The sequence below is a fragment of the Artemia sp. Qi Xiang Cuo genome, chromosome 4 (genome assembly GCF_049724085.1).
Source record: "Artemia sp. Qi Xiang Cuo chromosome 4, ASM4972408v1, whole genome shotgun sequence".
Taxonomy (NCBI): Eukaryota; Metazoa; Arthropoda; class Branchiopoda; order Anostraca; family Artemiidae; genus Artemia; species Artemia sp. Qi Xiang Cuo.
In genome coordinates this window covers 81,487,538-81,506,396 of record NC_142797.1, presented here as the reverse complement: position 1 = coordinate 81,506,396, position 18,859 = coordinate 81,487,538, and the positions used below count along the sequence as shown (strand labels likewise).

The 18,859-nt window shown below is 37.0% G+C and overlaps 1 protein-coding gene across 1 annotated transcript in view; it reads left to right on the top strand.

Moving 5' to 3' along the window:
- LOC148953503 (uncharacterized) overlaps positions 1 to 18,859 on the top strand; it is a 146,229-nt gene that overhangs the window by 25,569 nt on the left and 101,801 nt on the right. The window contains exon 5 of the mRNA XM_089088573.1: positions 12,519 to 12,847. Within this exon, the coding sequence (XP_088944699.1) occupies positions 12,519 to 12,847 (329 nt within the window). The remainder of the gene's footprint in view (positions 1 to 12,518; positions 12,848 to 18,859) is intronic.

Genomic DNA, 18,859 nt, shown 5'->3' with positions numbered 1-18,859 from the left:
TTTAAAAAAAATTAAAATTCCATTAAAAATTGGGGTCTTGGTTTTTCCTAATTTTTAAAGATGTATATGGTAAAATAAGTATATAATTATCCAATTCGAGCAGTTGTACATGAAATACATGAAAAGTACATGAAAATTCTCTCTAAAATTATTAATAAGAAATAAAGAAACCAAGTTGATAAGTCAAGCCCAATTTTAAAAGATTTATTACTATGTTTTGAACAATTTCATTTTCAATGTCTTAAGTACTTTAAATTTCAAATATTGCATAAAAATACAGTTAAAAACATATTTAAAACGCATACATTTTTCTCTAAGACTAATAATAAGATGAAAAAAAAGCCCAAGGAGATTAGTCAAGTCCAATTTTAATAGATATGTTACTTAATTGCTGTATAAAAGTGAGATAGTTAGAAAAGCTGCTGAATGGTAAAAAAAGAGAAAAATTGACTCATAATTCACGATCCAAAAATAATTCTGAACACAGCCAACTGAGGCCAACACAGCTACGCCCGCTCCTCCTCCACCCCAATCTATTCAAAGCCTCCTCTTTACAACATCCCAGGAAGTTCCCATTTCCCTTAAATCTTTCTTTATGTCATCCTCCCCCTCGAACTGTGAACGACCTGCTTTCTGTTTAACCCTAGATGGTTGGCCGAAAAGAACAATCTTCAACAAAACAACACAACAAAAATCAACATGAAAAGGAAATTGAAACAACTTCGTTGGCCAAGCAGTTTAGAGGAGCAGACATCTAACAGTTCGTGGTAACGAACTGTAATTGAGGAGTGACCCGGTTCAATAGTAACCGAAACTCTGAAAGACGGAATTTTGATGCCAGTAGATACAGCAAAAGAATCAAATTCTTATGCTGATTTCAAATATATAAGTTTCATCAAATTTGGTCCGAGACATAAAAAATTACGAGCCTGAAAAAATTTGCCTTATTTTCAAAAAAAGAGGAAACACCCCCTAAAAGTGATAGAATCTTCATGAAATTCAAACCATCAGATACAGCATAACAGAAAACCCTGCTTTAGATGTTTCAAGCTCCTATATGCTAAAATGTGGAATTTTGTATTTTTTGCCAGAAGAAAGATCACGGATGCGTGTTTATTTTTTTATTTTTATTTCCCAGGGTTGATCGTATCGATCCAATAGTCCTAGAATATCGTCAGAGGGCTCATTCGAATGGAAATTAAAATTTATAGTGCCCTTTTTAAGTGACAAAAAAATTGGAGGGCAACTTGCCCCCCTCCGACGCTCATTTTTTTCCCAAAATTACCCAATCAAAATTTTGATATAGCCATTTTGTTCAACATAGTCGAACATCGAATAAATATGTATTTGAGGATGACTTAGTCCCCCATACCTCCCAGGGGAAGGGCTGAAAGTTATGAACTTTGCCCATTGTTTACAAATAGTATTGGTTATTAGGAAGTATACAGACGTTTTCAAGAGGATTTTCTTCTGGGTGGGTGGGGGGGTAGGAGGAGGGGATTATGCGGGAGGATATTTCCATGGAGGATGTTTCCTTGGGGGAAGGGACATTTCTATGAAGGGGCCACCGGATTTCCCAGCATTATTTAAAAAACGATCAGAAATTAAATAGAAAAACTTTCAGTTGAAAAGTTATTTCAACTGAAAGTAAGGAGCAACATTAAAACTTAAAACGAACAGAAATTATTACGTATATGAAGGAGTTCACCCCCTAGTAAATACCTCGACCTTTACGCTAAAGTTTTTTTTTTGTACTTTCCAAAGAGTTATCTATTCTAATTAACCGGCCTTTGTGATTCAGGAGTTTATAATTCAAACAAAATTCGAACTTCAGCGCGAAGAGCGAGGTATTGACTAGGGGGCGAACTTCCTAATATACGTAATAAAAACTACGAATATAGAAGTTCGTTACGTAAGTTACGTCAGAACAACATTTTGAGGAAGCCATTTAGCCACAAAAAGTAAAATTAATATGCAAATTTCGTATTTATTTTTAATGTACGGTGAGCCAAAATCAAAGCTGCATTAATTCAAAAACGTTCAGAAATTAAATAAAAAAAACTTTTTTTTTAACTGAAAGTAAGGAGCGACATTAAAATATAAAACGAAAAGAAATTATTCCGTATATGAAAGGGGCTGTCCCCTCCTCAGCGACTCGCTCTTTACGCTAAAGTTATATATATATATATATATATATATATATATATATATATATATATATATATATATATATATATATATATATATATATATATATATATATATATATATATATATATATATATATATATATATATATATATATATATATATATATATATATATATATATATATATATATATATATATATATATATATATATATATATATATATATATATATATATATATATATATATATATATATATATATTATATATATATATATATATATATATATATATATATATATATATATAACAGGCAGCGCAATAGCGCTGCCTAAGTAAAGAACGATGTTGGCACAATGTATTGTTCTTATTTGTTTAGACCAGGGCACTTCGTATCGAAGGGGTTGTCGTAAAAACTTCCATAAGGACTCAATCAATTGGAAATTGAAAGGGCTAGTGCCCTTTTTAATCGTCAAAAGTGATTGGAGAGCAACCTTCCCTCTTCAACACCCACCATTTCCCCAAACACATTCAATCAAAAATTTGAGATAGCCATTTTGTTCAACATTTTTAAACGTCCGGAAATTATGTCTTTGAGGATGACAACCCCCCTCAGAGCCCTCAGGGAAAGGATTGTAAGTTTTGCCCTGGGGGGTATTTAAGGTTTTTATAGAAAGGGTGATCATAGGAACTTCAAAAAAGGGCTCATTCGATGGGAAATCGAAAGGGATAGTGCTCTTCTTAATAGTCGCAAGTTATTGGAGGGCAACTAGCCCCCCTCTCACGCCCAAATCTCCCTCAAACACATCCAATCAAAATGTTTAGATAGCCATTTTGTTCCTCGTAGTTACAAAAATCTGGAAATAAGGTCTTCGAGGATGACAACCCTCCCCCCCCCACAGCCCTCAGGGCAAGGGTTGTAAGCTCTGCCCTGGGGGCATATACGGTTTTCATAGAAAGCGCTGACGTAGAAATTTCAAAAAGGGCTCATTCGATTGGAATTGAGAGGGCTAGTGCCCTTTTCAATAGTCCAAAGTGATTGGAGGGCAACTAACAACCCTCTCACGCCCACCAGTTCCCCAAACACATCCAATAAAAATTTTGAGATTGCCCTTTTGTTCAACGTAGTTGAAAGGTTTGGAAATTATCTCTTTGAGGATGACAACACCCCCCCTCCCAAAGCCCCCAGGGCAAAGGTCGTAAGTTATTCCCTGGGGGCATATAAAGTGTTTATAGAAAGCTTTGTCATAGTAACTTAAAAAAAGGCTCATTCAATTAGGAATTGAGAGGGCTAGTGCCTTTATTAATAGTCAAAAGCGACCAGATGGCGAATACCCCCCCCCCACCCATCATTTCCCCAAACACTTCCGATCAACATTCTGATATGGCCATTTTGTTGAACGTAGTTGAAGGGTACAGAAATTATGTATTTCAATATGACAACCCCCCACAGCCCTCAGGGCTAAGGTTGTAAGTTATACCCTGGGGGCATATAAGGTTTTTGTAGAAAGCATTGTCGTTAACACTTCAAAAAGGACTCCTTGGATTTGATATTGAGAGTGCTACTGCCCTTTTTAATAGTCAAAGGTAATCGGAGGTAGAATGACCCCCCCCCACCCACACACCCATCATTTCCCCAAGCACTTCCGATCTAAAGTTTTATATGGCCATTTTGTCACGTAGTTAAAAGGTCTGGAAATTATGTCTTTGAGAATGACAACCCCCCCCCGCCATAGCCTTCAGGACAGGGGTTGTAAGTTATGCCCTTGGGGCATATAAGTTTTTTTATGGAAAGTGTTGTCGTAGAAGCTTTAAAAAGGGCTCATTCGATTGGAAATTGAGAGGTCTATTGCCTTTCTAATTAGTCAAAAGTAGTCAGAGGGCAAATGACCCCTCCTCCACGACGATCATTTCCCAAAATACTTCCAGTTAAAATTTTGAGATAGCCATTTTGTTCAAGGGATTTGAAAGGTCTAGAAGTTATGTCTTTGAGGGTAACAAATCCCCCCATCCCTCAGGCCAAGTGTTGTAAGTTATGCCCTCGGGAAATGTAAGATTTTTATAGAAAGTGTGGACATATATAATTCGGAGGGGTCTCATTGGATTACTAACCAGACGCTCTAAAGCTTTTTTTAAGATTCAAAGTGATCTGAGGGTAGCTACCCCCGACACCCCGTCCCCCAACACACACACACACGTCGTATTGTCCCGAAATGCATGTAATAGAAATTTTTGAGATAGCCATTCTATTCAGCTTTTGGGGTTGAAACAAACCCAAAAGGTCAGAGGCAAGGGTCTTAAGTTATGCCCAGGGGGTATATAAGGTTTTGATGGAAAGGATGGTTCTTTAACTGTAGAAGAGGCTTATTTAATTGAAAATTGGAAGTTTTAGTTCTTTTTTAAGCGTCAAAAGTAATGCATGGCATTTAGGCCCCCCTCCCATACAACCCCCCTTTCACCAAACGCATCTGATTGAAATTGAGATAGCGATTTTTTTTCAAAATAGTCAAAAGAACAAATAATGTCTATAGGGATGGCACAACCCCCCAGCGCCCTGGGGATATGATTGTATGTTATTTTATGAGGGCATATAAGGTAAGAAGTTCAAATGGATTTACTGAAAAAATCTGCACTGTCAGTTTAATATACATATGCTGATATTTATTCCTTAAAATCTTAATTTCTTAAATTTATGAAAGTGAAAACATTTAAAAGATTTTTTTTTGTAAAGTACAAATTATATTGTGGCTTTTAGGAAGCATAGAGTTTAGAACCCTACTCAGATTAATTTCTGCTCGTTTTGAGTTTGACTTATTTTAATTTCTGTTTGTTTTGGGTTGCATTTATTGACTGATACTGATTTGTGGTAGTTGTATGCTTGATAGATTATTTGACTCTATTTTTGTTCATTTTTGGGTTAATGGAGTTCTTTGATTTTCTTTTCAAAAACTTGTTTTGTACAAAAAGTTTTTTGGATTAATTTCTATTCATTTTATGTTGAAATAGTCTTTTTCAGGGAGAAAGACTGAACCTCTTCTGAAGTTAAACAACCATCCATTCCATAAAAGCCTTAAATACCCTCTCGGAATAACTTACAAACCTTGCCCCTAACCTCTGGGGTTTGTTTCAACCCCAAAGGCCTTGTTATGTGATATTTAAACTATTTCGAATAAAATGGCTATTTCAAAATTTCTATTAGATGCATTTTGGGACAACACGACGTGTGTAGGGGAAGGGGTAGCTGCCCTCCGATCACTCTGACTCTTAAAAATAGCACTAGAGTGTCTGATTAACAATCCAATGAGCCCCCTTCGAAGTTTATATGAATCCACTTTCTATAAAAGCCCTATAAGTTCCCAGGGCATAACTCACAACCATCCTCAAAGACATAATATCCAGAACATTCAACTACGTTGGAAAAAATGGATATCTCAAAATTTTGATTGTATGTGTTTGGGGAAATGGCGAACCTGAGAGGGGGGTTTCTAGTAGCCTATTAAAAAGGTCACTAGCCCTTTAAACTTTCAATTGAATGAGCTCTTTTTGAAGTTTCTACGACAACATATTTTATAAAAAAAAACCTTATATGCCCCAGGGGCATAACTTACAACCATTGCCTTGAAGGCTGTGGGGGGGGGGGGTTGTAATGCTCAAAGATCTAATTTACAGAACTTTCAACTACGTTAAACAAAAGGGCTATCTCAAAATTTTGATTGGATGTGTTTGGGGAAATTTAGGGGCAGGGGTAGTGTAAGGAAAGTGTAGGGGCAGGGGTAGCTGCCCTCTGATCACTTTTGACTCTTAAAAATAGCACTAGAGTGTCTGATTACCAATCCAATGAGCCCCCTCCGAAGTTTATATGACCCCACTTTCTGGCACTAGCCTTTTCAATTTTCAATCAAATGAGCTTTTTTGAAGTTTCTACGACAACACTTTCTATAAAAACCTTATATGCCCCCAGGGCGTAACTTACAACCCCTTGCCCTGAGGGGTCTGAGGGGGATATCATCCTCAAAGACCATATTTCCAGAACTTTTAACTACGTTGAACATAAACAAATAAGTAGAACAACAGGGAATTTTTTTTTTTTTATACAAGACAGTGGAACGCAACTTTAAATGAATATTTCGACCCTATATCCAAGGGCCGTCCTCAGCAAAACAGACAAAGAGAATGAAAATACTTTAAAAGAAACTTACATTAAAATTCAATTATTAAAACTGTTTAAAAATTTTCTAAAACAGCCCTAATATCATTACTTCATGGAAGTTCAACCAGGACTTCGTCGCTGTTGCTATTTACTACGTTGAACAAAATATATATCTACAAATTTTGATTGGATGTGATTTGGGGAATGATGGGCGTCACAGGGGGGTTAGTTGCACTCCAATCTCCAATCACGAAGCTATTTAGCCCTTTCAGTTTCCGATCAAATGAGCTTTTTTTGAAGTTTCTGCGACAATACTTTCTATACAAACCTTATATGCCTCCAGTGCATAACTTACAACCTTTGCCCTGAGGGCTTTGAGACCTAATTTACTCAAAGACCTAATATCCAGAACTTTTAACATACGTTGAACAAAATGAAAATCTCAAAATTTTGATTGTACGTGTTTGGGGAAATGGTGGGCGGGAGAGGAGGGTTATTTCCCCTGCAATTACTTAACTATTAAAAAGTTTACTAGCCTTTTCAATTTCCAATCGAGTGATCCCTTTTTGAAATTTTTACGACAACAATTTCTATAAGAACCTTATATGCCCAAAGGGCATAACTTACAACCCTTTCCCTTAATCTCTGGGGTTTGTTTCAGCCCCAAAAGCCTTGTTATATGATATTTAGACTATTTTGAATAGAATGTCTATCTCAACATTTCTATTAGACGTATTTCGGGACAATACGACGGGTGTATAGGGGCAGGGGTAGCTGCCCTCTGATCACTTTTGACTCTTAAAATAGCACTAGAGTGTCTAATTACCAATTCAATAAGCCCCCTCCGACGTTTATAAGACTCCACTTTCTATAAAAGCCCTCTAAGTTCCCAGGGCATAACTCACAACCATCCTCAAAGACATAATATCCAGAACTTTCAACTACGTAAGAAAAAATGGCTATCTCAAAATTTTGATTGTATGTGTTTTGGGAAATGGTGAGCCTGAGAGGGGTGTTAGTTGCCCTCCAATCAGTTTCTAATAGCCTTGGAAAAAGGTGACTAGCCCTTTAAATTTCCAATTGGATGAGATCTTTTTGAAGTTTCTACGACAACATATTTTATAAAAAAAACCTTATATACCCCCAGGGCATAACTTACATCCATTGCTTTGAAGGCTGTGTGTGGGGGGAGGGGGTTGTAATCCTCAAAGACCTATTTTACAGAAATTTCAACTACGTTGAACAAAAGGGCTATCACATAATTTTGATTGGATGTGTTTGGGGAAATGGTGGGCGTGAGAGGGGGGTTAGTTGCCCCCCAATCACTTTCGACTATTAAAGAGGGCACTAGCCCTTTCAATTTCCAACTGAATGAGCCCTTTTTGAAGTTTCTGCGACAACCCTTTCTATAAATACCTTATATGCCCCAAGGGCATAACTTACAACCCTTGCCCTGATGGGTTTGCATCATCAAAGACATAAATTCCAGAACTTTCAACTACGTTGAAGAAAACACCTATCTTAAAATTTTAATTGGATGTGTTTGGGGAAATGTTAGTTGCTCTCTATTTACTTTTGACGATTAAAATGGGTACCACCCCTTTCAATTTCCAATCAAATTAGCTTTATTTTAAGTTTCTACGACAACGCTGTCTATAAAAAACCATATATGCCCCCAGGGCATAACTTAGAACCCTTGCCCTGAGGGCCCTGAGGGGGTTATCATCCTCAAAGACCTAATTTCCAGAACTTTTTCCTACGTTGAACAAAATGTCTATCTCAAAATTTTGATTGCATGTGTTTGAGGAAATGGTGGGCATAAGAGGGGGTTTAGTTGCCCTCCAATTACTTTCAACTATTAAAACGGTCACTAGCCCTTTCAATTTCTAATCGAGTGAGCCCTTTTATGAAGTTTCTACGACAACACTTTCGATAAAAACCTTATATGCCCCCAGTACATAATTTACAAACCTTGCCCTGAGGGCTCTGAGACCTAATTTCCTCAAAGACCTAATTTCCCGAACTTTTAACTACGTTGAACAAAATGCAAATCCCAAAATTTTGATTTTAGGTGTTTGGGGAAATGGTGGGCGTGAGAGGGGGGTTAATTTCCCTCCAATTACTTTGCAACTATTAAAAAGGCTACTTAGCCCTTTCATTTTCCAATCGAGTGAGCCCTTTTTGAAATTTTTACGACAACACTTTCTATAAAAACCTTATATGTCCCAAGGGAATAACTTACAACCCTTGCTCTGAGGGCTGAGGGAGGAGTGGCATCCTCAAAGACACAATTTCTGGACCTTTTAACTACGTTAATCAAAATGTCTATCTCAAAATTTTGATTGGATGTGTTTGGGTAAATGGTGGGCATGAGAGGGGGGGTTAGTTATCCTCCAATCACTTTCGACTATTAAAAAGACCACTAGCCCTTTCTATTTCCAACTGAATGAGTCCTGTTTGAAGTTTCTACAACAACGCTTTCTATAAAAACCTGATATGCCCTTCAGGGCATAACTTACAACCCTTGTCTTGAGGGCTGTGGGGGGGGAGTGCTCTCCTCATAAATATAATTTCCAGATCTATCAACTACGTTGAACAAAATGTCTATTTCAAAATTATATATATATATATATATATATATATATATATATATATATATATATATATATATATATATATATATATATATATATATATATATATATATATATATATATATATATATATATATATATATATATATATATATATATATATATATATATATATATATATATATATATATATATATATATATATAAGACTCTGCCACCGCTCGCTAGCCATTCGTTGTATGTCGAACTTGTGTATCAGAACAGGTACTAGCAATAAATCTTCTTCCTCCCGCTTAAGATTGTTTCTCAAAGGATCTTTTCTTTCAGCACGTTCAGTGTTTCATATGTCCAGGGGCATTAAAACCACCAGACATGATTTTTGCACTGATTGCTAGCATCAGTCCATCCAACCTTGGGAGGATATTGCGCAAAACAATCTGCCTCTTGGTCAGACACCGGAAAGCAAGGCCGTACCCAGGATTTTTTTTGAAGGGGGTTTTACTCAAAGATTATTTTCGGGGGGGGGGGCGCGTTTACAAAAAAAAACAAAAAAAACCTACAACATTTGTTTATATCCATTGTTGTTACGTTTTACGAGTCAGAAAAACATTTCGGAGGGAGAGGGGGGGGGGTCAAACCCCCTAACCCCCTCCTCTGAGTACGGCCTTGCCGGAAAGGAAGGTCAGTGAATATTCGGTTATTGACGTTAGCATTATTAAGCCCGTATTTTTTCTACTACTGTTACGACACCACAAAAAGGATGCCACCATTAGTCCCAAAAAGTGATGGTACAACATAAAAACTAGAAGACACAACAGAAAAATACATAATCAACAAAAAACGGATAAAATGACGGCGATGGAATAAACTTGCTGAAGTTACTATACCTGACAATTTTCTGTGCCGTATCTATATTATTTTATGGGGTGCCTAAGGCCTCAAAGTTTATTGAATACCTAAGGTCGAGATTTTCAAGAGTGGTGCTTTGATCAATTAGAAGAACATTTAGATGAATATGAATTTAACCTCTAACCCCTCGATCATTGGAAAGGATGTATATACAGATAGGAGGAAACATGCTGCACGGGTGCTGAGGGGGATGGAAGCTCACCTCTTATTGTGGAAACGATAGTTTATTCGGCAAAATTTCTTTTTATTTTGTAAACAAAACGTACTAAATGAGCTTTTGACTACCAAAAGAAAAGAGGCTTTATATCAGGAAGGTTAATCCCAAAGCTATAAAGAGACAAAAAACTTACTATGGACCAAACTATTGAACGCTTCCGAAAGTTCCAGGGAAAAATTAGAAAAACTACTTTTCTTGGAAGAATTATCAAGAGGTAAAGAATATAGAATCTTATGTACAAGCTGACTACTAACCACTTCCTCTAAACCCCTAAACCTCTAACCACCTGTTTATGTTTTTAGTTAAAAGAGGTGGGAGAATTTGCCAAAGAACCTTTTCAAATATTTCAGATACAAAGAAGACACGAGTGGGATTCGCCTGTTCTTTCAACTGAAAAAATTCTACCACGCAAAACTCTCAGATACACTCGAAGTAAATGCACACACCCTAAAAACAAGCTGAAGCCAAGATTTAAGTCCGCAAAGGAAACTGTAAAATACCATCCCTATATTTTGATTCAGACTAAAATTTTCATACCATTAATCAAACAGTTCGTGGTAACGAAGTGTAAGTAAGGGGCGACCCGACTCAATAGTAACCGAAACTCTAAAAAACGGAATTTTGAATAGATACATCAAAATAATCAGATTTGTATGCGGATTTCCAATATATAAATTTAATAAAGTTTAGTATTAACCATTAAAAGTAACGCGCCTGAGAAAATTTACCTTATTTTCAAAAAAGGGGGAAACACCCCCTAAGTCATAGAACCTTAATGAAGTCATAGAACCATAGAACTTTAAAATCAAACCATCAGATTCAGTGTATCAGAGAACCCTGATGTAGTGGTTTGAAGCTCCTATCTGCAAAAATGTGGAATCTTGTATTTTTTGCCAGAAGAAAGATCACGGATGGGTGTTTATTTATTTTATTTTTTTTCTTTCCCCAAGGGTGATCGTATCGACCCAGTGATCCCATAATATCGCAAGAGGGTTCATTTTAACGGAAATTAAAAGTTCTAGTGCCATTATTAAGTGACCAAAAAAATGAAAGGCAACTATTGTTTTTATTGTTTTAAGAAATAGAGTTTTGAGACAGAGCCAAACTTTAGCGTAAAGAGCGAGGCGTTGAGGAGGGGAGAGCCCCTTTCATATACAGAATAATTTCTGTTCATTTTAAGTTTTAATTTCACTCCTTACTTTCAGTTAAAAAAAAACTTTTTTTTGTTTAATTTCTGAACGTTTTTAAATTAATGCAAGTTTTGATTTTTTCTCACCGTACATGAATAATTAAAACGAAATTTGCATATTAATTTAAGTTTTATAGTGCCTATACCTAGCAGATAGTGGAATATAACTAATAGTAATAATATGCATATTACTGTTCAACTAATCAGACTTAATTACTTTTTGCCGATTTTTCCTACTCATATAAAAGATCCAGGTCGTAGTAGCCTGCTGACCTTCTATAATGTCTTTTACCATTTTTGATTTTACGCTTAAGATTATAATAGCCCCATAACCAGGAACTGGTTAACCATAATCACTCTATATTTTGAGCCACAGGCTTGACTTTTTTACAGACTTTAAATTTCCTGTTGACCAGACTTGTTTTTTTTTTGCGTATTCTTTGCTAATGAATACTACTGCTACTAACAACTCATCGCAGCACCAAGCCGCCTGAGGCAAACACAGCTACGCACGCTCCTCCTCCACCCCAATCGATTCAAAGCCTCCCTTTTTACACCTGCCCACGAAGTTCCCATTTCCTTTAAATCTTTCTTTATGACGTCCTCCCACCCCAGACGGGGACGACCTGCTTTCCGTTTAGCCCTAGATGGTTGGCCGAGAAGAACAATCTTCGGCAATCTGTCATCCTTCATCCGCACAACATGTGCGAATATAATATATAAATGTATACATATCTCTACTGGTGGTACTGGTCTCGGTTTCATGGCCCTTCAGCCAGAAAGGGCAGTGGGGGCCGGACATCTTATACTTTTGCACATCCTTGCTCTTTACCTTCCTCTGATTTCTCCTGGCGCCCCTTTAGAGCTGAGTTGACTCTGGCTGAGCCTACAGAGTCATGCCAGTGACCCCTTTACAAACTAAATAACCAGCAGCACCAAGACTCGAACCCTTTTACTTACGGACAAAGAATTTCGTGTCTAGCGTGCTAGCCGATTTGGCTAGGACGCCTCAATAGATGCCTCGAATAAATATATTTTGGTATGTAGTGCACATAACTGCATTTAGTAGTCTTTGAGCTTGAGATACAAAAAATGCAGTCCCTACCGTGGCCAATCTTGCATCTACTAACAAATTAAATATCGATGGAGGAAATCCACTACAATAAACTTTATCAATTTCTAAGTTGTTTCCGGGAAAAGTTTACTTCATAAACCATTTGTTTTCTGAGGTAAAATATTTTAAGGGTAGGGTGCCACTGTTCTACACCAAACGAAAACCTACTGCTCAACTGGTGTATTTTCTTTCTAGTTGGGAGTTCTATTTCCTGATTCTATTCTAAATGTTCAAACCATCACTCGAGGAGAACTTTCCAACCGAAGACAAGGAAATCTTCTTATAATTGAATTTCTGCTAAATCTACAAGATGGAGTATCCTCTGAAAATCTATTAGAAAATCTGCCATCTGAATTGAAACAACCTGTTGAATCTATTCCCGGTGCTAGTTTGAGCCTGGATTCAATTAAAATAGGTAAAAGACTTCTGAAATGCAGCAAAACTAACACGTGCACTGGAGGAATTGATCAATTTGCAAATTGCGCGGACACCGAAGAAGGACCCATGTGCATGTGTAGTGACGGGTGAGTGACTTATGATTCTTTTATGCTATGCCAACAAATTTTTCACAGTAGCATAGCTTAGAGCTCTATGATCTGTTATCACAGTATGAGTATATACCAGTAGCGAATTTTTTTTTCCAAACAACACATTGCATATCACGCAATTTGGGAAGTTTCGCAAACCGTCAGATCAGTATATCCGTCAGAGCCATAGTTTCAGTTGCTAGTTAGTTTTCCACCGGAAACATTTGTCATTGCGCGTGCGCAAAGGCGGTTTCATGAAGCTTGTGTAGTTTTAGGTCTTGTGAAAAATTTTCAATGGAGAGTATAGGACTTCTTGCTATTGTATATTACCTTTACTGTGTCTGTTACGTAATTTTACAGAACAAATTTTGTCTGCAATGTAGGTAGGCCTAGTCCAAGTACACTCAGCTTCTACTTATAACTTACGTTACGTAAGTTTATGTTATGTTTTGAAAAGCTTTAACGCTGCTGCAGCAAAGTAAATGAACAATTGTTAAATTTTAAACAGAAATCGACGAACTTTTCCTACAGAGCCTTTCTTGCTCGATTTAGCTCAAATTCAATTTTCATTCCATATTTTTAATTCTTGAACAGTTTAATTATGATAATGATGATGATCTTAGATTTTGGTTTTAATGGTTCTATGCATTTCTCCACCAGCTTGGTGTTAGAGGACCTGTTTAAGTTAAAAGGGTTATTCCTACCATCACGCAACACAACCTCTGTGCATAGACGATTATGTATATAGTTTTATAGCTACTTTCAATTTCATTCTTGATTTCCAGATAAAAGTTACAAATTACTCAAGAAATTTCATACCGTTTAGAATTTCTTATTTTAACCACTTTATCAGCCTGAATTGTTTATAGAGTATCTGCTCAAGATATGGCATGCCTTTTAAATTTCAAACATTAATTACTAACAGTAAATAAATGAAACCTAAAAAAACAGAAATTACAATAAATAATTCAGTTAAACTTTTAGCGAGCAGAAACCACCACAAACAGGATATGGGATAACGCCGCCTATGCCTAGTGAAGACCAGAACGTCACTTGCACTTTACTGAAAACAACTTTTATTTTGAGCTGTATGTTTTTAGTTGTGAAAACAGCGACAAAAAAAGCAACGACATAATGCCCAAGACTACTGAAAGAACTAGTGAAATGTTGCTTTACAGTTTAACATATATATATTGATACTCATTTCTGAAAGTATCAGCAATTTTTGGATTTATTAATGTTATAAAAGAGAGAACGTTAAAAACATATTTTGCTCTCAATAAAACTCCAATGACGTTCTTGTCTGTAGACGGCAAGAGGGGGTGGGTGCGTGGTGGGGGGCGGGGCATCCCTACTTCTGTTTGTGGTATTTTATGTTTGTTTTAAGTTTGACTTCATTATTTTGTGTGATTTCTGTTTTTTAGAGCTTCATTTATTTATTTTTTAATTGTGGCTTATGTTCATTTGACGCTTGAATTACTATTTTACTTTATTTCTGTTGAACTTCGGCATAAGGAAGCTCTAAAAAACATCTTTCCTGGGAAAAGTTTTCTTAAAATAATTTTTATTCGTTTCTAATTGACATAGTTTTTATTGCCTAATAAAAGGAATATTTGTTAAGCTTTTTCCGGTTTTTCTTCTTAAGAATCAAGGATCGATTATGGCTTGTAATATAATTTTCGAAAATTAAAATCAAATAAACTGATTGAAAATCTGCACAATGTTTGGGCTTGTATACGGCTGGAGTGATTCTGGCCGCCGTTATATAATAGCCTTGAGCATAGACAAATATTAATCGAAGATGCTATTCAACAAGGCCTAAAAGTTTCAACTCAACTCTCTGAACTGTTTCTTAGATATTGCAGATGCACCCTTTTAACAGCCTTGGATGAACATAGTATTTCTTGATTTATTGTCATAGTATCTCTTGGCAATAAAACGAGAGGGATGTTGAACACAATAAAACACACTGAGTGCGGACTGACTGTCAGTAGGACGTATCCTCAATATCTAAAGAACGGCTGAGGGCATTAATTTTTAAATTTCAGGGAAGGTTGAAGAGCCATGGGAGGGTAGCCTGCCCCCCCCCCCCCCAAATGCCCTTTTTAGATACTTCCTCCTCTCATCACTGATCAAAACTTTAAAAAGCAATTTTGTTTAGAATAGTAAACAAGCTTAGTAACTATTCTTCCATGGATGCAATGTCCCCCACAGCCCCCAGGGTACGTATTGTAAATTGCGTAACTTACCCTTTTTTACATGCAGTATTTATCATTACGAAAAATGAGTAATTCTACAAGATGATTAAATAAAATAATTTTTTTTTTCAACTGAAAGTAAGGAGCAGCATTAAAACTGAAAACGAACAGAAATTATTACGTATATGAAGGGGGTTGTCTCCTCTTCAATACCTCGCTCTTTACGCTAAGTTTCTTTAGTATACTTTCAAAAAAGCTCCGTATTGTTCTAATTAAATGATCCTTGTGTTTCAAGAGTCGTTCTTAAAGAATTGGGACAAAATTTCAACTTTAGCGTAAAGAGCGAGGTGTTGAGAAGGAGAGAACCCCCTTCATATACGTCATAATTTCTGTTTGTTTTAAGTTTTAATATTGTTCCTTACTTTCACTTGATAAAACTTTTTTTAAATTTAATTTCTGATCGTTTCTTAAATAATCACAGGAAATCTGGCCCCACATCCACGAAGAATACCCTTCGCTCTGAAATATCCTCTAGACAATTCAATCCTGGTGGAATTTTACCCAGGACAATTACCCTTAACAACTCCACGCGTAGAATTGAGACGGAAAAGAGAAAGTAAGACACTTAAAAAGAATTATGTATCGGAATTCTTTCAAATTCCCCCAGTGTATAATTTTCTCTGGTAAGTTCGACCCCTGGAAACTTCCCTCCCCGAAAAATTCCCCCGTGGAGAAACCACCAGCCGAAAATTTGCACCCCCATCCTAAAATGTATGCATGCTTCCCAATAACAAATACTATGTATAAATAATTGACAAATTTTATAACTTAAAGATCTTCCCTTGGGGCAATGGGGGGGGGGTCTCTTGTTATATCCAAAGGCACAGATTGGGCCTTTCAACTGTGATGAACAAAATTACTATCTCTAAATTTTTATCGGACGAATTTAGGAGAAATGGGCGGGGGAGGAGACCTAGTTGCTATCCAATCTTTTTGGTCACTTAAAAGGGTACTAGAGTTTTATCTTTTCATTCGAATGAACCCTCTCAAGACATTTTAGGACCAGTGGGTCGATATGATCACCCTTGGGAAACAAATAAACGCGCATCCGTGATCTTGCTTTTGGTAAAAAATAAAAAAATTCTACATTTTTGCAGAAAGGAGCTTGAAACGTTAGCAGTAGGTTTTTGATACTCTGAATCTAATGGTGTGATTTTCATTAGGATTCTATGACTTTTAGGGGGTGATTCCCACTTTTTCGAAAATCAGGAACATTTTCTCAGGCCCGTAGTCGTTAATGATTAAGTGAAATTTAATTTCACTCACTGTGAAATTTATACATTTGAAATCGGTGTACTCAGTGAAATTTATACATTTGAAATCATAGGCAGCGCGATAGAGCTGCCTAAGTAAAGAACCATGTGGGCACAATGTATTATTTTTTTTTCCTCCATACCCAGGCACTTCGTATCGAAGGAGTTATCTTAGAAACTTCGAAAAGGGCTCATTCGATTGGAAATTGGAGTGGCTGGTGCCCTCTTTAATAGTCGAAAGTGATCGAAGGGTAACTAGCCCCCCAAGCCCATCATTCTCCCAAACACATTCAATCAAAATTTTAAGATAGCCATTTTGTTCAGCGTAGTTGATTTCCAGATAAAAATATGTTTTTGAGGAGGACACTCACCCACAACCCTCGGAGAAAGGGTTTTAATTTATGCCCTGAGGGCATATAAGAACGATGTTGGCACAATTTATCATTTATTATTTTTTTCCTATAGAGCAAGGCACTTCATATGGAAGGGGTCGTCGTAGAAACTTCAAAAGGGGCTCATTCGATTGGAAATCGAAGGTTCTGGTGCACTTTTTAATAGTCGAAAGTGATTGGAGGGCAACTAGTCCCCCCCCACGCCCATCATTCCCCAAAACACATCCAATCTAAATTTTGAGATAGCCATTTTGTTCAGCGTAGCTAATTTCCAGATAGAAAATATGTTTTTGAATGGGACACTCCCCCACAACCCTCAGGACAAGGGCTTTAAGTTATGTCCTGGGGGCATATAAGGTTTTTATAGAAGGCGTTGTCTTAAAAACTTCAAAACAGGCTCATTGGCTTGGAAATTCAAAAGTCTAGTGCCCTTTTTAATAGTCGAAAGTGATTGGAGGGCAAATAGCCCCCCACGCTCATCATTCGCCCAAACACATCCAATCAAAATTTTGAGATAACCATTTTATTCAGCGTAGTTGATTTCCAGATAGTAAATATGTTTTTGAGGAGGACACTCCCCTACAACCCTCAGGGCAAGAGTTTTAAGTTATGCCCTGGGGGCATATAAGGTTTTTTATAGGAGGCTTTGTCGTAGAAAATTCAAAAAAAGGCTCATTCGATTGGAAATTCAAAGGGCTAGTGCCCTTTTTAATAGTCGAAAGTCATTGGAGGGCAACTAGGCAACTTCATCGTAGTTGATTTCAAGATAGAAAATATGTTTTTGAGGAGGGCATTCCCCCACAGCCCTCAGGGCAAGGGTTTTAAATTATGCCCTGGGGGCATATAAGGTTTTTTATAGGAGGCTTTGTCGTAGAAAATTCAAAAAAAAAGCTCATTCGATTGGAAATTCAAAGGGCAAGTGCCCTTTTTAATAGTCGAAAGTCATTGGAGGGCAGCTAGGCAACTTCATCGTAGTTGATTTCCAGATAGAAAATATGTTTTTGAGGAGGACACTCCCCCACAACCCTCAGGGCAAGGATTATAAGTTATGCCCTGGGGGAATATAAGGTTTTTATTGAAATCTTTGTCGTAGAAACTTGAAAAACGGCTCATTCGATATGAAATTCAAAGGGCAAGTATCCTTTTTGATAGTCGAAAGTGATTTGAGGGCAACTAACCCCCGTCTCAGGCCCACCTTTTCCCCAAACACATCCAATCAAAATTTTTAGATAGCCATTCTATTGAACGTAGTTGAAAGTTTTGGAAATTAGATCTTTAGGGATGACAACTCCTTCCCCACAGCCCTCAGGGGAAGGGTTGTAAGTTATGCCCTGGGTTCATATAAAGTTTTTATTGAAAGTGTTGTCGTAGAAAATCCGGAAGGGCTCATTCAATTGGAAATTGAAAGGGTTTGTGCCTTTTTTAATAGTTGAAAGTGATTGGATATTGACTAACGCCCCTCTCACGCCCACCATTTTCCCAAACACATTCAATCAAAATTTTGAGATATCCATAGTGTTCAACGTAGTTGAAAGTTCTGGAAATTAGGTATTTTAGGATGATAACCCCCTCAGAGCCCTCAGTGCAAGGGTTGTAAGTTAGGGCAAATAGCCCCCCACGCCCATCATTTCCCCAAACACATCCAATCAAACTTTTGAGATAGCAATTTTGTTCAGTGTAGTTGATTTCCAGATAGAAAATATGTTTTTGAGGACTACACTCCCCCACAACCCTCAGGGCAAGAGTTTTAAGTTATGCCCTTGGGGCATATAAGGTTTTATAGAAGGCGTTGTCGTAAAAACTTCAAAACAGGCACATTCAATTGGAAATTCAAAGGGCTAGTGCCCTTTTTAATAGTCGAAAGTGATTGGAGGGCAGCTAGCCCCCCTCCCACGTCCATCATTCCCCCAAACACATCCAATCAAACGTTTGAGATAGCCATTTTGTTCAGCGTAGTTGACTTCCAGATAGAAAATATGTTTTTGAGGAGTACACTCCCCCACAACCCTCAGGGCAAGTGTTTTACGTTAGGCCCTTGGGGTATATAAGGTTTTCACAGAAGATGGTGTTGTAGAAACTTCAGTAAAGGCTTATTCAATTCTAAAT